This window comes from Nyctereutes procyonoides, unplaced genomic scaffold, assembly GCF_905146905.1.
Source record: "Nyctereutes procyonoides isolate TBG_1078 unplaced genomic scaffold, NYPRO_anot_genome, whole genome shotgun sequence".
Lineage (NCBI taxonomy): Eukaryota > Metazoa > Chordata > Mammalia > Carnivora > Canidae > Nyctereutes > Nyctereutes procyonoides.
In genome coordinates this window covers 8,799,509-8,826,027 of record NW_026575121.1, presented here as the reverse complement: position 1 = coordinate 8,826,027, position 26,519 = coordinate 8,799,509, and the positions used below count along the sequence as shown (strand labels likewise).

Genomic DNA, 26,519 nt, shown 5'->3' with positions numbered 1-26,519 from the left:
CCATATTCTAATCTCATCCAAGAATGACACTGAATTCAGGCTTCACATTTCATTCCAGTGTTCAGTGAGGGAGGCTGTCTATTGATTTTGAAAAATACCACTTTTCTCATTTGATAACACCAAGATGCTTTACAATAACATCCAGTGTTAAAAAAAAATCAGAATAAAGCTTAATGTTGAGCCATTTAAGTGTTGAATAAAGGGTTTGGTTATTTCTGCTCTCACACTATCAAATAAAAATTGAGAATGCACTTTAATTTAAAAATTCTTAATGTGTTTAATGTTTATAATATTAACTTTCTTTTTCTTTTTAGGATTTTATTTATCCATTCATGAAACACAGAGAGAAAGGCAGAGACATCAGCAGAAGCAGGCTCCCTATGGGGAGTTCGATGCAGGACTCCATCCCAGGACCCCGAGATCTCGACCTGAGCAGAAGGCAGACGCTCAACCACTGAGCCACCCAGATGCCCCTATAACATTAACTTTCTGACTGTAGTTTTATCTTGCAAAAAAGAGTGTGAGGACATGAGCACATTCCCTTTGGTACCACAGTGATGGAGTTTAAAAGCACAACTCAAGGGCTTTTTTATATTAGCAAGATTAGTAATTGTAATTCAGCTTAAAAATATGAAGGATTTGATCAGAAATTTTTTTCAGTAAGTTTCTCTTTTTTTCTCTTAAAGAATTGTTTCTTTTATGAAAATAATACCATTCTCAGGAACAGAAAATTTTAGGGAGAATGTGTCAATAAAGTAGTAGTTAATTAACTAATCACTTCATTCATTCATCCATCAAGCATTTGTTAATTGTCCCTCATGGGCCTGGCACCAGGCCAGAAAATGGGAAGAAAAGAATAAACAACAGTGTGTTCAAGTAGTTCAAATACTAATACTAATTGAAGAGATGAAAATAAATCTGTGATCCAGCCACATCTGATCAATAACAGAATCATATGTCAGGCGTCAAGAAAGCAGGTTGGGGAGAGAGGTTACTTCCCTCTAAAGGGCAGAACAGGGAGAAAGCACATCCCAGAGTCACCGGAAGTGGAAGCAGAGGCATCTGTAAAGTAAGAACAGTCAAGGCAGAGAGGAAACACTGAGTGCCAAGGGCCCTAAGGCAGACACAAGTGGGTTCAAGGAACAAGAAAGAGAATGGTGTAGCTGAAAAGAACAAGTAAGGGACAAACTGGAGATGAGGTTATCAATCAGGGGTTATTAATAGGGGATCTGTGACAGCTGGAAAATGGTCCCCTCTCCAAAGATACCCAATTCCTAATCCCTAGAACCTATGAGTTTTACTTTACATGGCAAAGTTGACTTTGCAGACCACATTAAAAAAAAATTTTGAGATGAAGATATTATCCTGGATTATTTGGGTGCTCCTAAATGCAACTGCATATATCCTTGCAAAAAGGAGGCAGAAAGAAGTCTGAAGAGACTCAATGAAGAGAAGGTGATGTGAAGAGGGAAGAAGAAATTAAGATAGTGACGTCCCAAGTCAAGGAATGCTGGTAGCCACTGGAACCTGGAAAAGGCAAGGGACAGATTCTCCCCTTGAGCCCCTGAGGGAGCGCTGCTGATACCTCAGCTTCGACTCAGTAATACGCATTCCAAACTTTTGGCATCCCGAAGAGTGAGAAAATAAATTTCTGTTGTTATAAGCCAGCAGTTTAGGGTAATTTGTTACAAAAGGCACAGAAAAGCAATCCAGGGCCACACAAGGAATGAACTGCTGGCGGTGAGAGTAGTCAAAAGGAAAGAGCAATATTCCAGGAGAAGGATTATGAAACCAAATACTAGGACAATTACTGGTGATAGGTAAGAGAATGGATGAGACATCATGATGCCAAATTGATGAGATGTGCTTTCAGGTTAAGTGGAGATCATGGGAAAGCAAGGAGACAGATTATTAACACAGTCAGAAAACTAAATAAGAAATAGGAATAGATTTAAAGGGGAAAGACAGTTTAGTGGTACAAGATATGTTGGATTTCTACCAATCCCAGAGGATCCAGTCAGGACGTGAAAGAAACCATCTATTAAGTAGCTACTAAGGAAGAGATTCTTCACACATATTCTAATGTTTAATCACTACGACTTCCTTATAAAATGGATGGCACTTCCCATTTTACAGAGGAGAACACAGATTCAGAGTTGGTGATAGCCCTTGATCCTTCAACATATGCAGTGGTTTCCAACTTTTTAAACGCGAAGCCCCTCTTCTTTATTCCCTAAGTGTCCTGAGTTTTAAAAGATTTCACTTACCAAACTGCATTTGTTAAGGAAGAATTAGCTCTTTATTTATTTTTTGCTATTCGAATGCATATGTAATCACCAATCACGCTTCAGATTGGCATGATATGACCAGGCGTCAGTACTAAAATTCTAGCCCAAAGCAAATAACATTTTATCCCTTTGTGGGCAAATATATAATTTGCCTTGGCCTATTTAAAATATTAATTATTGCTTCAAGACCCCAGACTGAAAACTAACCTTTTCACTTCACCCCTGATAGAGCATGAATTATACTGAGTGTATTAGATGTTTGACAGCAGGGGTTAGTTTTTGTTAATAGCGCAAAAATGTTTTCAACTGTGAATGCTAAAAAAAGAGTCATGCAAAAAATTTTAAGAGGGGGACAGAATATGTCACTCCAAAATATGCCATTTTGACATATTTATTAGTTTGAATTAAAGTTACTTAAGAAACAGCTAGTGCAAGGACATTCTGACCCTCCTCTGTCCCGGGAAAGCAGGAAATAAATCTACCCTATGAAAGGCACCCTCTCTGTCCCAGGAGGGTAGAAGGCATCCTTATCTCTAGAAATAGGGAACAAAGGGCCAAGATGGCAATATAAACAACGTTGTTACATCGTCACTAATTTACTACCCTTACTACCCCAGGCCCGAACTTCTTTGTCTTGTTAATTCTTTATAAATTTATTGTTTGTCTAAAAGGTATAAAAGCTATCTGCTTTGGTCACTGCTTTAAGTCAAGTATTTTTACGGGGCTCCTGTACATATGGAATTAAATCGGATTTTCTGATATTAGTCTGTCTCATGTGAATTTAATCATTAGGTCAGCCAAAGAACCTAGAAAGAAGGAAGGGAAAAGTTTCCTGCCCCTACACCATCCCAGGATGGAAATACAATTAGAATCAATGAGAAAAGCAAAATTGGAAGCTGAAGAGAAAGATCTGGTCATTAACAGAAGAGGTCACACTTGAAGTCTTAAGACTGGATGAGACTGCTCAGGACAGGAGCCCGGGGGCCAAAACCGAAACCCTAGGATCACCAAGCTCTAGAGCTAGTTGTTTTTCTATGAGACCAGCCATGAGTAGCTAGAGTAAATAAATGTTCAAATCACTGAAAGAGTAAAATATATGCACAGGGCAAAGCACAGTATAAGAGATAAAAATACCAGCTTGAAAAATAGATTTTAAAGCATTAAACTCTGAGAACATAAAGCAACAGCATGTCAACAACAAAAAATCCTATGGGAAAAAGCCCAGACTTACCGTGGGATCCTGTGTCTCTCTGAGTTTGTGTGTAAATGATAACAATCTGTCCAAAGCTTCCTGAGGTATATTTGGGACCTATTTTATGAAAGAATTGAGAAAAGACAGAAAGAATAATTGGGGATAGCTGACTAATTAACCAGAAATTCTGGCTACTTAGCAAACAATATTAGAATTATATTTTTAGAAAGTCCCTGATGATAAGTAACACTTAAGCTTCTGCTTTCTCTTTAACAATCAGGAGGTTAAAACCAAGCCACTCTTCATTTACAATCCCATCACCAGGATAAAAGAGAAAGGAGCCTCTAACTCAATTAAAAACTGGCATAAAGTGTACCCATAAAAAACTTTTCATAATTATTTGTTAGCTCCAGCATAATTTTTTGAACACTAATTTAGGCATTTTTCTTATTAAAACCAAACTCCTTCACTTATTAGTAATCTATCTAGTGATGTAAGGCATCCGGTACAAAGGATGGATGCCCAGGCTATTCATTTTTTAAAGGACTTTAAAATCACATACATAGGGGGCATAATCGGTTTATCAATGAACTCTAAAGAACAGTTGCCCAAATAACACACACTGGTTGCTTGAATTCTAACAATTTTAATCTAATTAAATAGTTAACTGAATTAAATTATGAGAAATTTAACGGTAACAATGACATATATTTAATTTTAATTTACAAAGATCAGAGAGTTGTTAGAACAACGACTGGTATACTGTAATCATTTCAGAAACTAAGGTTAGGTAATCTACCCAAGATCTAGAAGCTGTTAAGGAGTGGATTTGGCACTTCAGAGTAAGTTGTTTGACTTGAAAGCCTATGCCCTTATCCACCACTGCGCGCACAAGATCTAAAATTAATCAGCTCATTCTGGTGTTTAAAAGGGGAAGAGTGCATTTATGTAAAAAGTTAATTATTTGTGATTGAGAACAACACTGCCTACTAGAACTTTCTGTGATGATGGAAATGTTCTTTACCTATGCTATCTAATACAGTAGTTGAAAGCCCCCGTGTGTTTACTGACCACTTGAAATATGACTGAGAAACTGAACTTTTGAAATTTATTGAATGTGGCTAGTGCTACATTGAACAATGCAGTTCTAAAACTCTAAAAGGTGAAGCACTTAATAACACATTACATATACTACAAGCCACCAGATAACTAATCAGGTAAGTATATGATACATTACAGTACTGAGGAGAACAGAACTACTTTGTATTTTCTAAAGGCTAAGGAACTAAAATATATTTGGCCTCCCTTTATAGGAGGAACTTAAAATAGTCATCTTTGGCTGATTTTCACATGGAAAAGGAATCCTAAAACTGCCTCCTCATGAGGAAAATGGAGAGATAGCTTATATCCACGGTTCTCAAAGTCTGGTCCCCAGATCAGCAGCATGGGTATCACCTAAGAACTTCAGAAATGTATATTCTCGTGTACCACCCCAGACCTAATGCCTCAGCAATCCACATTTTATTAGGCCCTCCAGATGATTTTGAAAAATGCTGAAGTATGAGAACCATATATCAGGAAATTTGGGAGTAAATGGGAAGAAGCAGCCAGAAATGTCCAACTCTGCTCTGACAGGTGTCAGAGTACCTTAAAACAAGAAAAGTTGAAGGCAGCAGGCTAGAGCTAGCCTTACTCTTACCATTTCCTTAATCACTTGAATTTCTTCACTTTTGACAAGTGGTTTCATATAATGGAACAAGAACATGGTTAAGAATTCTGGTCCCAACCACTGCTGTGTTGTGCTTCCAATAACAGGAGGCTCTGCCAAGGCAATGATTCTGAAGGAGGGGTGGACAGGAAAAATGGATCTAAAAGGGAAAAAAATAAAACAAACAAACATAAACTTTCACACCAGAAATCAGGTCATGGTAGCTAAAGCCTAGGGCAATGATAAGCCTCCTGCTGTTTTTTTTTTTTAATAATAAATTTATTTTTTATTGGTGTTCAATTTGCCAACATACAGAATAACACCCAGTGCTCACCCCGTCAAAGCCCCCTGCTGTTAATACAGTCAAAGCCATTATCCAAAGAACAAGCTTTGAGAAAAATCAGGACAATAAATAAATAATAAATAAATAAATAAATAAATAAATAAATAATAAATAAATAAAATAAAATAAAATAAAATAAAATAAAATAAAATAAATTTTTAAAAAAAGGAAAAAAATCAGGACATCCAAAGAACCTATCATTAAAACAAAAAAAGAGGGGCACCTGGGTGGCTCAGTCAGTTAAAAGTCCCACTTTTGATTTCAGGTCAGGTCATAATCTCAGGGTCATGAGATTGAGTCCCACATTGGGCTCTGCGCCGACTGTGGAATCTGCTTAAGAGTCTCTTCTCCCTCTGCAACTCTTCCACTAGCTGTACTCTATCTCTCTTCTCTCCCTGCCCCTGCTGCCAATAAATAAAGAAATCTTAAAAAAAAAAAAAAAAGAACAAAGATTCACCTACTGCTAAAACATATGTACTATTTCCACTGATGATCTCCATCCCTGCACAAACCATTGTTTTGGATATGTCGTTATGCCTCCAGCAGATTTTCTCCATAGTCCCTTGAAACAAAATTCCATCCAGTTCATATTCATCACACAGGTTCCTTTTCTTTATTCCAAATCCCCTCAAAATCTCCTATCTTGCAAGAAATCCACTCTATGTCAATCATAGAAAGACCAAGGAGTATGATTCAGGATGAGAAGACTTTTCACAACATAGAAAATTTAAGCAGCATGAGGGACTGGATTAAATTTAAAGTTTGGATTGACAATAAGAATATATAGGTCTTCAAAAAGATAGAGAAAATGAAACTTTTACATAATTTACTCTTCTGTCGTCTTATAGGAAATAATATGATTTTTAAAGTGATCTGTTTTATAAATCTCTGCTAGGGAATCCAAGGATGTAAATATTCTAGAATACACAGAAGAATAACATAAGACTTCCCACCATTTGTGAAATGACTTGAGTATGATTGGGAGAATGGACTAGACACCCCTTATGATCTAATCATGTGGGTGATAATGCCAGTTCTTATTAATTGCACTCTAAAGCCCAGTGGAAATAAAACTTTAAAGGGTAATATTACCCTTGCTATGAGAAAGAAGCGATAAAAGCACAAACACCTGTGGAGATCTTCACAAAAACAAAAATACAGGCACATAACTCGCATTTCCCCAGAAATGGACTATTCATTGCCATTACTATTACAATAGCGCCCAATAGTTAAGTGAGTAGGCAGCTAGAATATTAGGAGGTAGGACATATGTGGCGAGAACCAGATAAGTACTCTGAAGAGCTGAGGTAAGAAAATGCCCTCCCAATACAACAGGTAGGTCCACCGAGTCCCTGACTACATGATCTGTAGTTTTAGAGGCCACATCATAATTTGTAAACCAGGGTAAAGCAGTTTTTAGAAATGGTCACATGAAAAGTCTACAAGTTTTCATAAAAGCTACCAGATATCATTTCATTTCTCTAGGTAGGAAAAAAAGAAATCCTTATTTACAGATATTCAAGCAGGGCATGGGAATGATCTGTCCAAAGGAGTTGTTCTGGGAAAACAGGAAAGAATAACAACTTGAGCAGTGTCTGAAAGTCCTGGGGATAGCATGATCACTGAGGACTGCCAGCAATTAGATAGTCACACAAGGGAATCTAGACGCAGAAAATTCTGTGATCTAAAAGCTAAAACAGGAAGGTTATCCCATTTTCCACTTCTGCCAAGTGGTTTGCCATATTCCAGAAAACTAAGCTCCATGGCCTAACAACAGATGTTGGATTCATCCTTGATCCTCCTCTTTCCTAGTTGGGACAAAAGAAGGTGGGAGAGACAGAGCTGCTTTGTTGTGATTTGACTACACAAAATTAAATCTGCAGATGTAGTTTCTTACTCAAGATAATGAGGGATACTAAATCAGGGAATAAACAAAGCAAAAATCCAACACGTAAGCCAAAAGAGGAAGTCCAATTTATATCCTTAAACCAAAAGATCAGGAAGCAGGTATCACAGCTGAGCTGTGAATTTAGGACTAGAAGAGTAATTATTAGGAGAACAAGCAACATGAGAGCAGACTAGGTGGTTTGAGTTAAAGTAGGTGATGATCGCTGCTTAGGATATACACTGCCTGTGGCTTGCTTTTTGGTACTGACTCTAGCAAGGGTACGTAAGCTGCACCAATTTAAAGAGGGCACTTTCTGAGACAGCAGCTGGATGTGTCAGGCAGAGAAATGTACACTGACTATGAAGCCAGCAAACTCAGCCAGTAAACTACTGAATAACAGGATAAGGACCTGTCGTGCTGCTAAGTCTCCCCCAAAGGCTTCCTTACACATAAATAGGTCATATGGAAAATCATTTCCTGATAATGATAGGATTTCCATGTCTGAAAGTTGGACAACAGAGAACTCCTGAGGATCTGCCATCTACTTCCAGGTGATTTAACATAACCGCCGTGTAATACAAAGGCTGGATAAGTGGTAAATAGTGGAGAATTAGGAAACAAGCACAATTGAAAGTCAAAACCAAGGTTAACTTTAATTTTACTAAAATTAACAACAATAATAACAAATGAAACTAAGGTATGGCTTAACTTCAGATAAGTAAATTTCATAAAGTTAAAGATTAAAAAGGCAAAATGCCCTTTTTATTTTTATTTTTTATTTTTTTAAAGATTTTATTCATGAGAGACACAGAGAAAGAGAGAGGCAGAGACACAGGCAGAGGGAGAAGCCGGCTCCATGCAGGGAGCCCGATGTGGGACTCGATCCGAGGTCTCCAGGATCAGGTCCTGGGCCGAAGGCTGCCCGCAAATGCCCTTTTTAAAAAAGGATTTCAGAGGTGCCTGGGCGGCTCAGTCAGTTAAGTGTCTACCTTTGGCTCCGGTCATGATCACAGGGTTCCTGGATCAGTCTCATGTTGGGTTCCCTGCTCTGAGAGGAGTCTGCTTCTCCCTCTGCCTCTCCCCCTGGCTCATGCTCACTCACTCTCTCTCTCTCTCTCTCTCTCTCTCTCTCTCTCTAATAAATAAATAAATAAAATATTTTAAAAAAAGACTTCAAAAATAAAAGTATTGAGGTCAATATGTTTGGGGACATAAACATGTTTTAGAAAGTAAAGTGCTCTCCACTGCATCTCAGCAGTAAAAAGGAATGAATTATTGATACACATAACAACACGAAAGGAGTCAGATCAAAAAGAGTATATACTGAGTGATCACATTTATATTAAGTTCTAGAAAATACAAGATATATCAAGTGACTGGAAGTAGATTCCTAGAAGTGGAAGAGGAGGGTGACAAGGGTCAAGAGGGGGATTACAAAGGGGTCTGAGGACACTGGAGGGGTGGTCATAGACATACTCATTAACTCGACTGTGGAGATAGTTTCAGAAGTATATATGAATATCAAAAATTGTAAAACTGTACACTTTTTTTTTTTTACTTGTGATAGTCACACACAGAGAGAGAGAGAGGCAGAGACACAGGCAGAGGGAGAAGCAGGCTCCATGCACCGGGAGCGCGACGTGGGATTCGATCCCGGGTCTCCAGGACCACGCCCTGGGCCAAAGGCAGGCGCCAAACCGCTGTGCCACCCAGGGATCCCAAAACTGTACACTTTAAATATTTAGTTTACGATATCTTATTATACCTCAAAAATGCTACTAATAAAAGAAGAAAGACTTCAGTAAAGTCCAATCTTTTGAAGGAACTTAGATGGTAATTTTTGGCAAATGTGTATATTAAGGAAATGACACAGAAAAATTTTAAAAGACATTAATCATAAACCAGAAAAAGACTTTGTAACTGGTCTTTATACTACAGTGTTCCCATTCTGAACCTACAGGGTATGCAGTTCCGCACACAGCCCACATTTCACCTGTTTTTCCTGTGCCACGTAGCAAACTGCACAGATGCATTTCTTACTCATCTTTATACATAAAAGGTCTAGAGTGATACTTGGGAGAGAGCAGATGCTAAAAACTAAATAAATGTATTGTTGTTAAGAGCCATCATTATAAGAAACTTTTTAAAGACCTTTGATGGGAAGGACAAAAGAAAGGTAATTGATAAGAACTGGGAATAATGGCTTTCCACTCAAAAGAAGAGCAGCTAGTCTAAGCCTGGTCTTGAATGAATATGTTAGAGAAGGTACATCCTCTATATCAAAAATACAGGGCTCCTGGGTGGCTCATTTGGTTAAGTGTCCGACTCTTGGTTTCTGCTCAGGTCATGATCTCAGGGTCATGGGATAGAGCCCTGAGTCAGGCTTCGTTCTCAAGCAGGGAGTCCGCTTGATATTCGCTCTCTCCCTATTCCTCTGCCATTCCCCCCAGCTCATGCTCTCTCTCTCTCTAAAATAAAAAATAAATCTTAAACAAAAAAGACAGAACCCAAACACAATAATAATTAGACTCTTCACAGACACAGAGTTTAGAACTTTTCTCTGACTATAAAAATGGTTATTTTTCAAAATCGGAATTTGCTTAAGACTCTTTAAGAATCAAACTGGGCATAAAATCCTTGATGTATCTTGAATTTTATTAAAAACTGACATGGCGGGATCCCCGGGTGGCGCAGCAGTTTGGCACCTGCCTTTGGCCCAGGGCGCGATCCTGGAGACCCGGGATCGAATCCCACGTCAGGCTCCCGGTGCATGGAGCCTGCTTCTCCCTCCACCTGTGTCTCTGCCTCTCTCTCTATGACTATCGTAAATAAATAAATAAAAAATTAAAAAAAAATTGACATGGCTTAATTTGCCAACAAAGAGATGCTGAGGTTTCTGGGGAGACAGAAGAAAATGCTCAGATCCTACCTATCTTCAAGCATGGGAGTAAGAATAAAAGGGTCTGGAGAAGCTAATCAAGCAAGGATTACACCCAATGTCCAGTTATGGTTCACCACTGATCAAGAAAAACTGGGAGATTATAAACTGTTTTCAAGGTTCAATCACAATCAGTACAAATAAAATATTCAATAAAAAGGTAAAAATATCAGAGCATATATAATTATAACCGAGACTAGGTCACTAATCTTTATCGCTCTCCTGAGGTAACCATAGCCCTTTCTTGGTAAAATAAACCATTAGTAATGCACAGAAACTCTCAGCCCCCTCATCTATGCCCTGACCAACAGCAGGAAGGAACACATTTAGCAGCCTATAGTATTTGTACTCCCCCTTTCCCCAAAGAAGTTTTTCTCATCAAAGGAAACAGTTCTATTTTGGTCCTTATTTCCTGTGAGAAATGCAGGCATGGTGTCTGGTGTGTGTGGCCATCATGCTACTTCTAATCACCATGCCCACTGTATTCTTGGTGTCATGCAACAAGAGAAGGAAAGTTGTTAACATTTCTGATGCCAGATCTAAGGGCACATTAGCTGTGTAATCACCTGCAAAGAATGCCTGTAGAGCATTCTGATGAAGATAAATGACCTTGGTCAAGAATTAGAATACAATGAAGGTCAGTAAAGGAGTCAAATATAATTGTTTAGAAACTAGGCTTCACACTATGAAGTTGAAAGGCACTGTAGTCCACTAATAGTAGCTATTAAATTTGAGATCCTGTGGTTATCAGACTTGTCATAAAAGGCAAAGTATTCCTGTTAGCAGGTTCAAAAAAAGTTAACACTGCTAGCTCAGAAGGTCATCTAAAACTAGATTACCAGAATTACTTTTACCTTGAGTTTCCTAGAATTTGTACTAGGTTAAGATTTATTCACTCATTCAAAAACATTTACTAAGTGATCAACTATGGGTCAGGAATTGTGACATTCAAGACAAAGAGATGAAGTACAGAGCAACAATACCCTGCAACACTAAAGTCCTAAATTCCAGTTAATTCCTGAGGCCCAACTGCATCCTTGCCTCTCCTTTGACCACATGAAATGCCCATAAATTCCTTTTTGCAACAATTTGATTTTTTTTTTTTGTTACTTGTCACTAAAGAAGTCCTGCTAGACATAAATATGAGAACAGGGTCCTATCTGACATACTGAAATTTACATACTGAAATTTACTAACCTGGGTCTAGGGGCCAAGAAGCTCTTAAATCTTCTTTCCTTTCATTCTAACTTTGACTTTTCCCTCTATCTCAAAATTCCACAAGGAAACAAAGCATTAATAGCTGAGTTTCTTTAAAGACTATCAGGAACAATAATCATTTCACTGAACTTCAATTCTGTGCTTAGGGAGAGAAATGAAAGGATAGGTGATTCAGATGATGGGTTCCTCGTTTATAGTTCAAATGCTAATGCCAAGAGTGACCTATTAGATATGCAGAGCACACAGGATCAACCCATGCATGACAGTGGGTCATATTACTTATAAGAACAACTCAAGAAATAAATTAACTTCCTTCCTCAAGGATTACACATTTCCCACTTTATGCTAAACTATGTCCTTTTGGGTAAGCCATCAGCTTTCAGCTAATAAACACAGCACTGAAAGAGATACTGTCAACTGGCATAAACTTACTCTATTCTTCCCTAACATAACATATTATAACCCTAAAAGAGAATATATTTATTCTTGGAAAGCCAAAAATAGGCCACAAAATTAAATCAGGTTTAGCCAGGAAAAGATAAAGAAATTTACTAACAATCCATATCATCAGAGTAAAGCAGATTCTATAACATGACTGTTTAGCAACAAAATAGAGGAAAATCTGTGTACAATCATGAGAAAAGAGTGTGCTTCTCAGGCAAAAGAAGGAGGAATACTAATAAGGAAAGGAATTAGGCTTTCAGCTGGCAGAAATATTTCAGACAGAGAAGAATCAACTGTTAAGACATCTTGCCTCTGAGAAGTCAGTGAAGACCTGACAAATTGACAGAACGTAAGAAAGAACAGAAAATTAGAATTTCAGTCCAATAGGTTCAACATCTAAACTGATGAAAGATGCAGAAAGAGAGATCAGAGGAAATGGGAAAGTCGGAGTAGACAGAGATCTAGCATGACATGTGTGCTACAAATATGAAGGGCAGCAGGTCCAGAGCAGGGCTGGCAGGAATGTTTCTATGGGGCAAAGATGAAACTGATAAAAGCCTGATGTGCCTGAACATGCTGAGAGGAGATTTAGACAAGAAGGGAAGTGTCTGGGGTAAAAAAGTGATAAATACACAGAAAACAGGGTCACTTTCTCTTCTGTGTTCCCATAGCATTACTGCAGAGATCTCCGTTCTAACATTTAAAAGATGCATTATAATTATTTATCTCTGTATCTGCCTCTCTCCATATGTATGCAATCACTAACTTTAGGAAAAACAAAACGTATGTTAAGAAAGGAAAAATGACTATAGTTTACCAAATGTCTCAGCTACTGTACAGTCCTTATGCTGTGATCATCATGTGGACATTGAGTGAAGTTCTAAAGGAAATTATTCCATGACTACTCAGGAAGAATGAGAGATGGATGTATGTTTATGTAGTGGGAAGAAGGATGATAAAAAGAGCTAAACTTTAATTTTGCATAGTAAGAAACCAATAATTCCTAACACTGAAAAATAAATCAAGAAATATCAATGAGGGATCCCTGGGTGGCGCAGCGGTTTGGCGCCTGCCTTTGGCCCAGGGCGCGATCCTGGAGACCCGGGATCGAATCCCACAACGGGCTCCCGGTGCATGGAGCCTGCTTCTCCCTCTGCCTGTGTCTCTGCCTCTCTCTATATATATATGACTATCGTAAATAAAAAAAATAAAAATTAAAAAAAAAAATAAAAAAAATAAAAAGTAAAAAAAAAAAAAAAGAAATATCAATGAAAGCATATTATGATATAGTAATGTGATGTATGGGGGCAGGGTAGCTACACTTGTGGTGAGTATAGAATAATGTATAAACTTGTTGAATCACTATTGTACACCTGAAACTAAACATTATATGACAACTAAGCATTATATGTCAACTATTCTTTTTTTTAAAAAAAGTATACTATTTAGTGATAAGGAGGTGAGTACCTAAAAAAAATAGCTTGAAGCTGAAAGTAGTGTCCGGGCTGTGGGAAATGGGAAAGTGTCCGAGGACAGATGACAGAGGACTGGTATGTTTCACAAAAAGCCTTGAAAAAGCTATCTGGCCCAAGTTTCATACATGTTTAACAATGATACAAAATTCAAACGAAAATAAAAAATAAGTGAAGAAAACCAAGCAATGCCCTTACAACTTGTTTCCATCTACTCGGAATGACTTCTAGAAATAGAACTAACTGAGCCTGGTCTGTATTCATGGGAGTAATGAATTTCAATAGTGATGAAGATGGAACACTTTGAGGAGGAGGTACTACTAACCAATGTAAGCCAAAATCTCAACACGATGCTTAGGGCCACTCTGTTCCTGAAATTGTTTTCATTTGTAAAACCTCTTGTGACTATTAGGGCAAATTGGGTGCTTCTCAGGGAAGAGGGGCTGTCATTTCCTGGACATCTGACTACAAATGCAATGCTCCTGAAGTCCAAAGGAGCCTGACAAGGAGGCTTGCTGAGAGCTACTGCCTAACTGCTTTGATTCATCTCCCTGAAAACATAAACTGTTCCCTGATGGGTGGTGGTTCATATTCAAATACTGTATAAAAGCTGACTGTTATAAATTAAAGGTATGAAGTGAGAAGGATCTTTAGAACTTCCCTCCCTAGACAATCAACCAAACTGTTTACTAGGCTAGAGGAATTTGATGATGTGTACCCCAGAAGCATAAATAGCTGTGTATAATTAAGTGAATTTTTAAATAACTTATACAGAGATGTAAGGAATTTAATATTTCCTTTCTATAAAAAAATTCCAAGGAAATTTTTAAACAAAACTTTCCTTAAACCATAAACACAATAAGAAATACACGTAATTATCATTTGTAAAATTTTAATGTTTAAAATATGTCAGCAAGCCCTTTGTGGGGAGGAGAAGCTTCAATTAAGTAAGATTCAATTAGGTGACTAGGTATTTGCCAAGTTAACAATCTCTAATTATGTCAAAATATCTATGAAAATGTAAGGAGACAGAAAACATATATTCCAAACGTCCTCAAAGGAAAGTAGTATGTAGCTAGAAGAAATATTTTGCAATTTTTCAAACACATTGAAAATTTGAAAGAATAGAATATGAATACCCATATATCCTTCACCTAGATTTCCCCAATTATTGAGATTTTACCACCTTGTGTTCTCATTCTCACTTGCTCTTTCTCTCTTTCTGTGTATTGTATACATGTACACACACGTACATATCTTTTTTTTCACCGTGAATCATCTGGAAGTTGTTGATCTCTTTTTACATTATCCCTTAACTCAGTGCACATCTCCTAGGAATGAAGGAATATTCTCCTTCAAAACCCGAATACCGGGATCCCTCAGTGGCGCAGCGGTTTGGCGCCTGCCTTTGGCCCTAGGCGCGATCCTGGAGACCCAGGATCGAATCCCATGTCAGGCTCCCGGTGCATGGAGCCTGCTTCTCCCTCTGCCTATGTCTCTGCCTCTCTCTCTCTCTCTCTCCCTCTCTCTCTCTCTCATAAGTAAAAAAATAAAAAATAAAATAAATAAAAAAAATAAAATTTAAAACCCGAATACCATTATGATACCTATGAATTTTTACTCAATATCATGTAGTGTACATAGTCCATATTTAAACTTTCCCAATTGTCACAAAGTATCTTTTCTAGCTGTTTCCATTTTATTTCCTGATCTGGGATGCAATCAAACCTCCTGCATAACATTTGGTTGGGACATTTTTGGTAGGAATATGTAAATAAGCCACAAAAGGTAATCCTGCGCCAGGTGGTTTTACCTCAGTAATAAGAGATCACTTCCTAGGAGGGAGGGCCCGGTAAATTATGAGAACTATGAGGGTTTTTTTTTTTTTTCCTGAAGGGATACAAAGTACAGGGCCAAAACCGAGTTGCTAGGACAATAAAGGGAAGATTACCTTCTCAGAGTTAATGTTCTCATGAAGTGTTGAAACACAAGCAAAAGTAAGACTTAGAGTATAGAGCACGTCTTGGACGACAAACTCAAGTTGTAAGAAATGCCAGATTATGAGCATGCTCAGGATGCCAACTTATTAAATGATTTAAAGTTTGCTTGGCTTGACCCTAAGTTTAGAAGAATAAAAAGAAGGCACACCTGACAAGAATGAGGACAATGCACCCAACATTACCTCTTCTGTAGCTGCTCGTCAGACAGTTGCAGCTCTTCCTTTAAACGCATGTACCTGTCTTCTCTCAGCAGCCTGGAGCCATCGTAGAGGCTTAGCTCCCGATCGTGGATCAACCTAAGGGAGAGAGGAAAGTCAGGGAACAAATTCATCTGTCTTGAAGGCTGAAGTCACTAGAGGTAGAATCAGTTCACATTTTAATCCTGTCTATTATTACAATTGAGTCTAACAATTTCGTTTGATGCATCTGTTGAAATTTCAAGTTGGCCGGTGCTATTATACTTGGCAAAACTAGTGGTGTCTATCCTGGAGAGCAGTAGTCATGGTTACTAGATGTGGACAGTGAGGAGGAGGATTGAGGAGGAGCTGGAAACGGGAAGGAGGAAGGAGATGAAAAGAAGTAGCTGAATGAGTGACTCAGGATAACCATGAGGTACATATTAAATCAACAAGGCAGGTGGTACATACTCTGAGTCTATTGTAACTCCTTAAGGGAGAGTATTACCAACAAATTTCTGTTTCTGGAATTAAAGGTTTTAACATATCAAAAATCATTATAATGAAATAACTGGTGCTATTTCATATACCAACCATGATGGTGACCTGACCATCCACAGCACAGAGAGCATTGTCTTCCAGATGTCGGAGGGCTCGAATAGCACTATATCTAGATTTTACACCAACTGCTGAGTCTCCTTATGCCCACATTACAGTCCCCCCACCATGACCTCCACTCAGTAAGCCCTGAAGAGAGGGGAGACTGTATAATGCAGAGGTTGGGGGATCCCTGGGTGGCTCAGTGGTTTATCGCCTGCCTTCGGCCCAGGGCGTGATCCTGGAGACCTGGGATCAAGTCCCACGTCAGGCTCCCTGCATGGAGCTTCTCCCTCCACTTGCATCTCTGCCTCTCTCTCTCTCTCTCTCTCATGAATAAAAAAGAAAGAAGAAGAAAGAAAGAAAGAAAGAAAGAAAGAAAGAAAGAAAGAAAGAAAGAAAGAAAGAAAGAAAGAAATGCAGGAGTTGGGAACATGGGCAGTGAGGCAGTCAGATCTGTGTTCAAATCCAGCTCTGTACCTCATAAGAGGGGAAGGGGAGAACTACTACTCCATCTCTCTAAACTTTTATAAAATTAGGGCAGTCATATCAACCTCACGGTATTGCTGTGAAAATTAAACACCTAATATAAGACAAATGGTTACTGAAGTTGTTCTTAATCTTGGCAGCACATTAGAATCTTCTGGGAAGGGTTTAAAAATGCCACTGTACAGGACTCATCCTGGATCGCTTGTATCTGAATTTGAGAACATGGAGCTCAGGCATCAGTGATTTTTAAGCCCCATCCCCACAAGGTGATTCCAAGGCTGAGAACCTGACAAGCAGTGGCATGTTTTCCCCACCCAAACTGAAATAAGGAAACAATTACACAAATGTTCGAGTTTATAAACAGAGTGAGATTTTTAGTCTATATAAAACATCATCAAACATCCATTACATATTTTATTTTTTTAAGATTTTATTTATTAGAGAGAGAGAGAGAGCATGAGCAAAAGGGAGGGGCAGAGAGAGAGGGAGAAGCAGAGTCCCTGCTGAGCAGGGAGCTGGACACAGGGCTCAATCCCAGGACCCTGAGATCATGACTGGAGCTGAGGGCAGACACCTATCCAACTGAGCCACCTGGCACCCCTCCATTACACATTTTATATAAGGAAATATACTTTCTCTCTCAAAAAAAATTCCAACAGGATCAACCAATAATTTAGATCTATGATTCATAAGGTGTTTGAACATAGTGAAGCTATGACTGACAAATTGTAAGAAGTGTTAGCTGTATGACTTACTTGTATGTACCAATCAGCATGTACAAAGTCTTTCAAAATTACTACCTAAAACTTTTCTTTTTCTAACTCTTACACAGAGAATTTTGCTATGGCAGGCAGTGTTTTTTTTCCCCAAAATGTTCATTATTTGAAGTTTTACTGTGTTGTGTTTACGATTATAAAAATATCTGCTGTTCTGGCTGGAAACAGAAGATAAGTTTCTCGTGATCTACACAACCCAGTTTTGAAAAAACTGACAGAGTTCCACACCTACTGTTTACATGGTGTGTTTTTTTTGTGTGTGTGTATGACTCATACAAACCTTTGCAATACAGCAAGCGTGCCTGCGTTGACCCGGTGAATGCCATCCAAGAGGACCAACTTTCCTTCCAGGGCAGCATTCACAAGGGGTGAGGACCGCCAAGCAGTATCTCCATTGGGAAGAGTGTATCTCTGTTGGAGCAGGTCACGTGCTGTCATATCCTGAAACCAAGCCCCACCAACCACCAAAGAAAATGCAGAATTAATTTTTAAGAGAGGGATGGTAGGGATTTTTGGTAAGACTTTATTTATTTATTGGAGAGAGAGAGAGAGAGAGAGAGAGAGAGATAGCAAAAGAGAGCACAAGCAGAGAGCAGAGGGAGAAGCAGGCCAGCCTGCCGAGGATCCTGATGAGGGGCTCGATTTCAGGATCTGATGCCTTAATTACATCCCAGGACCCTGAGACCATGACTTGAGCTGTAGGCAGATATTTAACTGACTGAGCCACCCAGGCACCTGTGGATGGTAGTTTATTTAGCTTTATAATTACCTCTCTGAGCGTACATTCCATACAACTAGAAAGTCATCTTCTCCAATTCACCAAAGAGAATAATTTTCTTGGTCATTTGAGGTTTTTCCTGTTACTCATCCACATAATATAGCAAGAGGAAGGGCTTCCCCCCTTCCTTTTTATTTAGCATTTTCCCCCTCCCTTTAATTGTTCATTTGAAATTTATACACATGATGGTAGTCACTGCCACTTGACAGTAATGTAGTTTTATTCAGCCAGCTTTATTTTTGCTGGGACCAAAATGTGTGAGTTCCTTTTTAAGAATTAGAGGGAAAGAAAAGAAAGAAAAGAAAAGAAAAGAAAAGAAAAGAAAAGAAAAGAAAAGAAAAGAAAAGAAAAGAAAGAAAAGAAAGAAAGAAAGAAAGAAAGAAAAAAGAAAGAAAAGAAAGAAAGAAAGAAAGAAAGAAAGAAAGAAAGAAAGAAAGAAAAAGATTTAGAGACCATACAAACTCAATGGGGGGAGATGCTTATCAATCCTGCTCCATTTTCTTGCAGCTGAATTCCCCTGAGAGATCATGCTAGGTGCCCATCACAATGACTCAAGTATATTTGAAGAGGTTTGAAAATGGAGGAAACTGAGGAGGACAGTCATCAGTTGAGGTACAGGAATTGGCAAACAATAGCATAGCAGTTACAAGCAATTTTTTAAAGCACACACACAATGTGTTAGTGCTAAAACAGTGTAATAGATTTAAGCAAACTATTAATAGCAGTGGCATAAAAATATCTACTTTAAAAAATTTGGGGTTCCATATAATACTAACAGTTTTTTTCTTACATGTATTAATGATGAAAATAATAGTTTGTTTTCCATTATCGGCTTCAGAGAACTTTTGTGCAACTTATACCAAAATCTCAATTTCTGCAATCAATTTTATTGAAAATTTTAGTCTTTTGTAAATTCTTTGATATCCAATTCCAGTTTTAAGAAGATAGAAAACTAAGAAATTTGTTTATATTCACAATGGCAACAGATCTACACTGAAACCAAGATTAAAATGTAAGTCTTAATTATTTCCATTTTCTCACTATCAAGAAAGTACTGACTTAGTAAGTATGAATAGGCTTATGTTGAATCATAAAGACACTTGAGAATAATAATAGTCTCACCAAGTCCCCATAGCTTTAAAGGTCTGGCTTTGACACATTATCAAAATTTGGCTTAACTCATTAATTTTATTTACTTTTTTAACTACGAATTTTAAATTCTATGCAAACTATATGAGCATGGCATTCTTAGCTGCCAATGATACATGCCATAGTCAATACCATATTGAGCACCATTATCAGTGTTGACTGAGATAGTTTATGGTGAGGATGAACTCATTCCTATTCATGGGTATGCCACATAAGGAGAGAAAAGGAGGGGTGCCTGGGTGGCTCAGTCAGTTAAGCATCTGTCTTAGGCTCTAGTCATGATCCCAGGGTCCTGGGATCGAGCCCCACATTAGGCTCCCTGCTCAGAGTCTCCACTGACCAGACTCCCTCTGTCCCTCCCCCTGCTCATGCTCTCTCAAATAAAATGCTTAAAAAAAAAAAAAAAAAAAAAAAAAAAAAAAAAAAGCTAAAAGCACAGGAAAGGTATCACTGTGTAAGAAAAATAGGACAAATCAAAATAAATGTATGTGATCATTTTCATAACTAAATTATGAAAAACAACCAAATACACAGAACTCTTTAAAAATTAATATAAATTAATATACAAATTGATAAAGTTAAAACTCTTGGTACTAATTATCTCAGAAAAATATTTATTATAGAGCTATATCATATATTGTTCTAGAGAATAAAGAAAACAGAAAACATGCTTCAACACAATAGTTCTAAATCAAAGATACATATCAAAAATAGCTGGGGGAACTTTTGGAAAATACATAAGCATAGGCCCAAGATCTGGGTTCAACTGATTCAACGTGGGGCTTACTACTTGCACTTTATTAGACATTAATTACATAGATGATAAATTAAATGCCACCCAGCGGGGAAACACTGCATTAAAAAAGAAACATTAGGGATCCCTGGGTGGCGCAGCGGTTTGGCGCCTGCCTTTGGCCCAGGGCACGATCCTGGAGACCCGGGATCGAATCCCACGTCAGGCTCCCGGTGCATGGAGCCTGCTTGTCCCTCTGCCTGTGTCTCTGCCTCTCTCTCTCTCTCTCTGTATGACTATCGTAAATAAATTAAAAAAAAAATTTTTTAAAAAGAAACATTATAAACTCAATGCGAAATTTTGTGTCATCCTATTTATTTATATCCCTCTCTTATTCTAGTAGGAATTATAAGATTACACAAGGATATATGGAATGTATAACAAAGTACTACAAATTAAAAAGTGGAAAAAAATGAAGAAAAAAGAAGAAAGAGTAAAACTTATTTCCTTTAGGTATTCCTACTGGTATTCAGAGAGGAGGTAACACGAATAAAGCATCCCACTGATACCATATTTTAAAGAAATGGATGGGTGTTAATTTTGAAAATGCCAGCTTCACATTGAAAATATATGGTATCCTGACCCATTTTAGCTCTTGAGTCTTGTGTGGGCCCAGGAAAAAAAAGATGAGGAATACGACTCTGGCATGAGAGGCTCGGACTTGTAAGGAGCTGAGGCTAGCAACTGGCAATATTTTTTAAAAAAAATTTCAACAGAGAAAATTCCTTACTCTCATACCAAGACATCCTGAATCACTGTTCTGTGCACGCTTTGGAAAAGCAGTACTTCATTTGGTGACGATTCCAAAATACTTGCATATCTTGTTAATTCACACGCTGTCTACAATAGTTGCTTCATTCAAATGAGTCAATATTTACTAGTAAAAATGATGAAAAAGACAACCAGTACACAGGGCTCCTTTTCCAACCTAGCAGCTAGAGCCTCCCTTCTTCTGACTGAAGTGAAGCATGATTATTTGTTGCTACACAAGAACTAACAGATCGCCAGCACTGCTAACGCCAACCACAACTACAGACCAGAAATATTCTCCCTTTCTTCAATTCTCGCAGGAGTAAAAAATGGAAAACACTTGGCATTTCTTAGAAGACTAACTCAATCCAGTTTTACCACCTAAACTCTCTCATACTATCATGGCAAAAAAGAGCCATTCTTCACTTCTAGTATGTCTTCACATTAAAATAAAAACCCTCCTGAGAAAAAGAAAGAAGCATTCCCTTTAATAATACAAGTTGCTAGCTTTCATAATTAAAATCCTGTACTTGGAGAAAAGATGAAGATTCCAGCTTTTCCTTAAAGAGATAATTACCCTCCACTTTCCATAATATTAATTAAAATCAGAAATTATTTTTGATTGTGCAAGAGTGTAAGAATACCAAAATGAAACTGAACTTTTGTGCAACTGAACCTAATCAAACCTAACTATTGACAAAATTTTTTCAGTATAGTCTGAATGGGTCAGTTATATGAATTAATTTCATAATAAGCTAATCTTTAAAATAAAGTAATAGCATTTCCGTCTATAGAATATTTGGATTTTAGTACTATAAAACTGTTGTAACATCTGTATTTATTTAAACATATACTGTATTATGAAACTGTTAAAAATATATCACGTCTTTACTCTTCCTGCCTACACATGCATCCTTAAAGCAAGGAGAAGGGCAAAATTTAAAAGAGTGTGCTTAATCCATATGATTGTTTTGAAAGTACGCTAATTAAATTTAAAAAAGATGAATGTCCCAATTTTTGCATATATTTTTCTTATCCCTGAAGCTTTTGAACTTGAGAATAAAAATAGTACTAATGATATCATAGAGCCCAAACCATTTCCTCTTTCTGTATTTCCTTAAAAATTTTAAAACAACAGGACATGAAATCCAGTTCCTTTACAGCTACCATTGTCTAATCTTGAACACCTCACCTTCTCATTCAGATCCCTGGAAAATATCCAGATATCTCTTAAAATTCAGTGTCATTTGGAATTTTGTTATTTTACTGTTTTATTTTCATTTTTTGCAATTTTGCTCTTTTGATTTGCAAAGGAGAAACTCTACTGAAAAAAAAAAGTCCTATTAAAATGAGAAGCATGGCTGCATGAAATGTATCAGAAAACATAGATCTGAACCCTAAAGCCATTGTATACCTTGCAGGTTCTTAGTACCTTTGAATGATATACGTTAATTTTTCTGACATTTCCTTGAGAAACTTGGATGTAAGTCACTAGTTTTATGAAATAAGTTTAATAAGCATCTTGTGTGTCAAGGGACTAGAATAAGACTAAGATTAGTTTTCTAAGGCATAGTATCATTCAGGAAGATAAATTAAAATATTACAGTGAGTTTTTAGCATATATAAAGAAATCTGAACATCTCTTTAAATATAAATATTAATAAGAAAGTAAAATTTTACAGCATAAAGCATATATAATTTTTCTGGTGGACAATTTATATTATTATAGTAAATGGAGGATATCAAAAACTATATCAAGTATGTAAACATACCCATTTCCACCACATATATGAACCCAGAAAAACTTCAGGAAGTACTTTAGTTGGCTTACAAAAATATGTATAATACAATGTTATAAAATTTGAAATAAGTGGATAAAGAAAACTAAACAAGGGAAGATGAAATGAAGAAAAGTAAAGATAATACACAAAAAAAGGTATTAGAAGAATTTAAAATGTGAATCTAATCTTTTTAAATCTAACACACAAAAAAAGAGAGAAATAAAAAAGTTATGTAAGTCGCAACAACCACAGCACTGACACCAAAAAAAAAAAAAAAAAAAAAAAAAGCAGCACTATACTTTTTGATGATGAGATAGAGAAAAATTTGTTCCATGGGTCAGGTCATCATATAAAGTACAGTGTGTTAAGGAGTTAAAAATAGTAACAATAATTATAGCCATTAATACTTATGGAGAGCTCACTAGGTGCCAAGTACTTTACATAAATTAACTCATGTAATCCTTATAACTCTAAGAGATAAGTATAATTATTGCCTTCATTTTGCAGACGAGATCACTGAAGAGGTCTGCTTACCCAAACAAGAACACATGCTAATAAGCAGAGGAGCTGGGTTGCCCTCAAAGGTATTATTATAACAAAAAGAGCAACAAATTTCAGTAAATGAAATTCAACAGTGAAAGAGCTAGTTTGGATGAATCAGTACGTGGATGTATGGTAGAGTCAATATAGGAATGTACCAATTACATACCTCTCAGGCTGCCCTCCATGAACACTATTTCTCAATCAAGTTCTTTGAGAAGAGTGAGAAAGTATTGAGTATGGTACGACCACTCTCCAAAATGCCCCCAAATGTAGGTAGTCTCCAATGTCATTTAAAAACATGTTTGTATGCATGTGTAAAAGATTAAAAGATCCTTCACTTTCTTAATTCTGAAATAAAAATATACACTGTGGGCATTCAATTTTTTTTTGGATATGTAAGTATTATTAATGACTTTTTTTTCTCCCAAAGAAACTAGCTGACATTCTGCGGGCTTTCCAGGTCTATCTCAAACAAGTTTTGCTCAAATAAACAAAAATATCCTGCCAAAAAATATCCTGCCAGTAGAGCATAAATACTAAGAAAATCTGGGATTTAAGTGAATCAAGGAATACACCAAGGCTAACTGGTGTAAGCCATCAATTTTGCAATAAGGGATTAATTATGTCCATACCTATTAGCAGCAGAATACTGCATAAATATTGTATAAACACAGAATGTTAATAATTTTTAGGTCCCAGAATAGAAATGAAGCCATTATTTACAGTCTAAGCATGCTCCGTGAACAGAATGTAAGGCATGCTGCCAACATTCCTCAGTGTCATTTATGTTTGATCTTAAAGAAGCTTCTCATTTTACATATTATAAAGTTATCTGTAAACTCTTCCATGCTTCTCCTCCACGTTCTTCTCATAAAGAACTATTTTTAACCTGCCACCCGTATAAAAAAATGCTTCCTTTATGTATACAGTGCTTCCTTTATGTATACAATGATGGATACAATGATGGCCTTACGAGCCTACCATGATTGCCTTAAGTGACTCTGCTACAGATGGGATAAAGCTGATTTTGAACCATTTATAACTCTCTTCATTATAACCGATGGGTTCTATTCAAGATGATCTGCTTTGACTAAAGACTCATTCTATGAACACAGAACAAAATTCTTTTTACTAAAGCTAACCAGAAGTCAAACCCACTGTTTCACTAACAACTGACCCAACAAAAGCAGATCTTAATAAAGTTGCAAAATAAAACATAAGTCAAGGTCAGTGTAAAAAAAATGTCCTATGTACTCAGTGAAGATACCCAATCAAACACCCTTCTGATCTTCCCGTACTATAGAGGTTAGGAAACTAGAAACATTATTTCTTAGACGCTTTGCAACTGAAGTTCTGTAGGTGACCCAGGTTCTCTAAGTATTCTCACATACACACAACTGGGAATGGAAAAAAGTGTCAGTGAGCAATGAGAGTGAGGTGGCAGCCAGCTTCAAGGGACTTGTTCTTTTAGAACAGCCACAGCTGAAACTCTCTTGGCTCTGTTATTTCTAACTGACAAAATCTAAACACTATTCCCCATCTCTCCCAGAAATTCTGTAAGCTACTTAACACCCAGTGATAAGACCCTTTCAGTATTAGATGGTCAGGATGGATTCTATTGCCCACAACAAAAGCCACAACCTAAGGATAGCAATATTGTAATAAGCCAACTTATTAAAGCTTGTGCAGAAATGTTCATGAACAACAAAGTATATAAAAGAAGGTGAGAAGCCTTTCAAAAAGAAAGGTAAATAGCAGGGATCACTGAACGGAACCCCAGCAACACACAAACTAAAGAATCACATTTTATTCAAATGGTAGCACAAACTCTGCTGCATTTTATCACAAGCGTATGACGCTATTTCTAATAGAACACGTGAGAAAATTACAATCAATTTTGCTTAAATATTTGCAATGATATCTGTCTTTTTAAAAGGAAGTGATAATATATAAAATCAAGGGCATTGTTAAGTATGAATAAGCAGTTCAGTATTCAGTAAAAAGAACAGATATGGTATTTGGCCTCATTTAGCCAGGCTCAAAACCCTTCTGGTCAGCCACATGGAAATAGCAGGTACAGTAGAAGCAAAGCAGGGTTTCGACTCCAAATCTGCCACTTCCTTATAATACAATAAATGGATGATGTGAGGAAAATATCTTTAGAATTAAATGAGATGTGTGGCACCTAGTGGGTACTTGATAAATAACAGCTGGATTAGAAACAAAGAAAAAAAATACAAATACATCAACATTTAACAATAAATCTAAGTTAACAGCTCAGGACACCCAATAGAAATCATGTGACAATGCTGTATGACAGAAGAAATTCTTGTTCTAGGATTTAAAGAAAAGGTAATATGGAAGGAAGCTATGCAAAGAAAAGTTGACAAAGGTCAGATTTGAGCTGGTCTTTTAAAAATAATGTAAATTTTTCAAGATTATTTATCTGCTCATTAAGCCACTGTTCCAGGTGTTGAGGATACAGCAGTGGAAGAGATAAACACGATCTCTACATTACAGAGGGAAGAGAACAAAAACAGACAAAGGAAAGGAGACAGAAGACAAGAAGGAAGGAAGAGAGGGAGGAGACATGACTAAGAAAAAGGATCATGTAGCGGGTCAATGCTATACAGAAAATATTGGGGAATGTGATAGCTAAAGACTTGGTGGGCCATGGATGCTTTCTCTCAGTATATTTAGGTTGTAATTTGACAGACGAGAGGCCATGCAAACATTGGAGGTTAGAGTATTTGAGGCTTAGGCAACAGCCTGTCCAAAAGCCCAAAAGCAGAAGCTAGCCAGATTTAAGGGACTGAAAGTACCCAGTGAGGCTGAAGCATAATCAGCAAAGGGTCATCCAGCAGGGAGAGAGAAGGCTCGAGAGGCCTCCCAACCCTGGGCAGTGGTTCTCAACCCTGGCTGCCTGTAGAATTACCAACCAGCTTTTGTCAAAAATTCTAACCTGTTACTTCAGACTGTCTGGTGATAGGACCTGGACACTGGAAGTTTTCCAGAGTTCCTTGGGTGGTTCTAGTAGGCAGCCAAGGTTGAAGAGCATTAATGGAGGGCTCATAAGCCAGGGTACAGAGTTCTTAACTTTATTCTATCTATGACAGGAAGCTATTGACAGATTCTAAGCAAGGAAATGACATGATGTGATTTACTTCTACTATTGTTTAGAGAATAGATTATGGGA

The 26,519-nt window shown here is 37.3% G+C and overlaps 1 protein-coding gene across 2 annotated transcripts in view; it reads right to left on the bottom strand.

The window, feature by feature from the left end:
- Positions 1-26,519, bottom strand: part of VWA8 (von Willebrand factor A domain containing 8) — a 342,943-nt gene that overhangs the window by 215,259 nt on the left and 101,165 nt on the right. For both annotated transcript variants that reach the window (XM_055335701.1, XM_055335702.1), the window contains 4 exons: positions 17,810-17,970; positions 15,674-15,787; positions 5,180-5,348; positions 3,520-3,597 (listed from right to left, as the gene is read on the bottom strand). In XM_055335701.1, coding sequence (XP_055191676.1) covers positions 3,520-3,597; positions 5,180-5,348; positions 15,674-15,787; positions 17,810-17,970 — 522 coding nt within the window. The remainder of the gene's footprint in view (positions 1-3,519; positions 3,598-5,179; positions 5,349-15,673; positions 15,788-17,809; positions 17,971-26,519) is intronic.